This window comes from Mandrillus leucophaeus, unplaced genomic scaffold, assembly GCF_000951045.1.
Source record: "Mandrillus leucophaeus isolate KB7577 unplaced genomic scaffold, Mleu.le_1.0 Scaffold873, whole genome shotgun sequence".
NCBI lineage: Eukaryota > Metazoa > Chordata > Mammalia > Primates > Cercopithecidae > Mandrillus > Mandrillus leucophaeus.
The window spans coordinates 1,184,684-1,188,040 of NW_012109508.1; the positions used below are offsets into that span (position 1 = coordinate 1,184,684).

The following is a 3,357-nucleotide window of genomic DNA, read 5'->3' on the forward strand; positions in this document are numbered from 1 at the left end:
ACTCAGAGGGGCCCACAGGCATTTGCTGCAGCCACCTCGTGGAACAGATGAGGGTCACATTAGCAGATTAGCGCAGTCCATTTCCCTTTGTGTGACTTGGCAAAGAGAAAAATCGCCTATTGGTTTTCCAGTGGAAGAGAATCCCAGAGCGGTCCGAGTGGGTGAGGAGTCTTGATAGAGAGATGTTGGGAAAAGTTCAGGAACTTGGAGGAGAACAGTATGGGAGGGGGCAGCGCTGATCGCGGAAGGATGGAGGGAGTGGGGCCCCGCTCTGCCCCAACTCTGTTCTCATCATTTTGAGCGTATATTTAAGCACGCTGGTGGGGGTGGCTTGGGGGCCTCTCGCTCGCAGCTTCCTAGACTGCGGCCAGTGCGGCTCTCCCGGGTCTCCCCTATTTGGCCGGCTCGGCCAGCTGGGCCCGGCGCTCGGGGCGGGGCCGGAGGAGCGCGCGGGGGTGGGAGTCCCGGAGGAAGATGCACCAAGCGGGCTGCGAGGCCGAGGGGCATGCAGGAGGCGGAGGGGTGGGGACCCGGGTGGACTGCGCCCTCCCGCTCCGGACCATTCCACACTCCACCGAAAGCGGACACTGTCAGCTGAATCACTCCCCTTTCAGGAGGAGGGAGGGGAAAAAGGTGTCTAGCCCCTTTCTGCTTAAAAAAGCACAGAGAGATCGCGGGCAGCTTTGCAGTCGCTGCCTTCTCGCGCCCGAACCATGCACCCTTGCATCTTCCTGCTGGGCCACAGGCGAGCACTTGATTTCTGGAGCTGAGGGCTAAAACTTTTCTGACTTTTCTTCTCCCCAACAACTGAATCATGCCATGTGCCCAGAGGAGCTGGCTTGCAAACCTTTCCGTGGTGGCCCAGCTCCTTAACTTTGGGGCGCTTTGCTATGGGAGACAGCCTCAGCCAGGCCCGGTTCGCTTCCCAGACAGGAGGCAAGGTTAGTGACTCTTCTTTATTTCTTTTTAAAACAGTGGTGGTAAGACATGCAGGAACTTTGTTGCTCCTTTTTCCCTTCCCCCACCCGGCAGAACTGAACTCTGCGAAGCCATTTGGCTGCGTTGTAAGGAAACCTGGGCTGGGAGCTCAGGAACCTAGGCTTTCTCAGAATTCAGTGCTTAAGGTGATGAGTCGTTCATTCTTACAGAAAGGTGAGTACCTTGCTCTCTCTTTTACAGGGATGACACTGCGGTCTTTGAAAGACCCAAGAGGGAGCTGGTAACTTTCTCCTTTGTCTCCTCTTTAAATGCTGTGCTGTTTCGATCCCCTATTTTTCAGACTCTAAACATGGAAAATTATAATTTTTTTAAAGTGCCAACTGGCTACTGGCAGTCATTGCAGTGTTTCTAGTTAATTTTAAACTTCTGGTCAGGAAAGGGGAAATGTGATTCTTCCCCCCTACTGAGCAGGCTTGGCTGTGTTTTGGTTTCCTGGAAAGATTTAGGGTTGTGTTTTTAAAAGAATAGTCCTTTTGGGGGAACTATACCTCCGTAAGGGCTCACTTTTTCCTGTCCTGTCTCACTGACCACAGCTGGCAGCTTCTCTTTCTGAATTTCTGAACTCATGTTATTGTAGAAAGCACTGGAAGCGTTCTGATGGACAATTTGTTGTTGTTTTTAGTCTTTTAAGCCTAACACCCAGCAGTTTATTGGACTTGGAAGGGTCAGAGGCACCTTCATGTTTGGTGGGGGGTTCATTGTACCTCTGGGGGTAGACAGTCCTAGCAGCAGCAATGGCCCACGTGGCACTCTGTGTCAGCCCATCCCACCAGGGATGGTACCAGTGTGCAGGTACCAGTGTTGCTGTCCCTGCTGTACAGATGAGGATGCTGCAGCTTGGAGAGCTTATGAGGCCAGCTAATGTAGAGCAGGGTTTTGAGCCCAGGTAGTCTGACTCTTAGAATCATGCAACACTGTCCTGTAGCAATAATAGGGATACACACACACACACGCATATGCACACACACGCATGCACATGCACACAGAGCACTGGGTTAGCATGCACTAAGTCCTGTGTTTGCTGACTGTGCTGAAGCTTCGGGAAGTGTCCTGCATAGTTTTCTGACATCCCTTTAATTCCCAAGGTCACTTGGTTGATAAACATCACCAGCCTGTCCTTGTTTAGGATTTCTAAGCAGGGTTTTCTGCCCATGTGGTAAAATTCAAATATTGCTGGACAACTCATCTGCTGTGGCTTCAAGACGTATGAGAAGCAAGTCCCTCTCTTTGCTTTACTTGGAAAGCTGGAGCCAGCAAACACTGGGGTTAGATGTCAGTCAGCCAGCACTCACTTGTGTAAACGGTCCAGATACAATCTCCCACCCCCAAGTTTAAAATAGCAGGCCTTGTTGTTCTTTGAAAAACAGTTCCTTTGTGAAAGGTCTCCCTTCTGGGGCAGCACAAACAAAGCCTGCAAGCACTTCCCAGGGCATTTGGAGATGATTTCGTTCAAAGACACACATTCTCCTGGGTTGGTTTTCAGCTCTGCTTGCTCCACATGTTCATTGTAAGGGAATTCAGCTTGGTGTGAAGCAGACACCACTGGGCCATGGGCCATGGTTTTTCCTCTCTGAAAAGTGAGATATGATTATTTTCCCTAGTCACCTCTACCTAGAGCTATGTGCTGAGAGTATCCACTGTTCAAAAAAACCTATAACGTGCTCCAAGCTTATTGGTGATATATATATTTATTTAGGTTTAAAAATAATTACAGTTTTTTTTTTTTTTTTTTGAGACCGAGTCTCACTTTGTCTCTCAGGCTGGAGTGTGGTGGTGCGATCTCAGCTCACTGCAGCCTCTACCTCCCAGGTTCAAGTGATTCTTCTGTCTCAGCCTCCTGAGTAGCTGGGATTATGGATGTGTGTCACCATGCCCGGCTAATTTTTGTATTTTTAGTACAGACGAGGTTTCACCATGTTGGCCAGGCTGTCTCCAACTCCTGACCTCAGGTGATCTGCCCACCTTGGCTGCTTAAAGTGCTGGGGTTACAGGTGTGAGCTACTGCACCCAGCCAATAATGTCAGTTTTTAAAAGCATTTCACCAACCACTGTCAATTCCCTAGTGGATTTACAAATAATCCACATTTGATGCAAAGGAGAATTTTCTTTTTTTTTTTTCTTTTTTATTATACTTTAAGTTCTAGGGTACATGTGCACAATGTGCAGGTTTGTAACATATGTATACATGTACCATGTTGGTGTGCTGCACCCATTAACTCGTCATTTACATTAGATATATCTCCTAATGCTATCCCTCCTCCCTCCCCCCAGCCCACAACAGGCCCCAGTGTGTGATGTTCCCCTTCCTGTGTCCAAGTATTCTCATTGTTCAATTCCCACCTATGAGTGAGAACATGT

General features: G+C 49.1%; 1 protein-coding gene across 1 annotated transcript in view; it reads left to right on the forward strand.

Annotated features, from left to right (window-relative positions):
- Positions 1-1,068: 1,068 nt before the first annotated feature.
- The window catches only part of LOC105531238 (A disintegrin and metalloproteinase with thrombospondin motifs 12-like), a 14,957-nt gene continuing 12,668 nt past the window's right edge, over positions 1,069-3,357 (forward strand). The window contains exon 1 of the mRNA XM_011969128.1: positions 1,069-1,152. Coding sequence (XP_011824518.1) covers positions 1,128-1,152 — 25 coding nt within the window. The 5' untranslated portion in view covers positions 1,069-1,127. The remainder of the gene's footprint in view (positions 1,153-3,357) is intronic.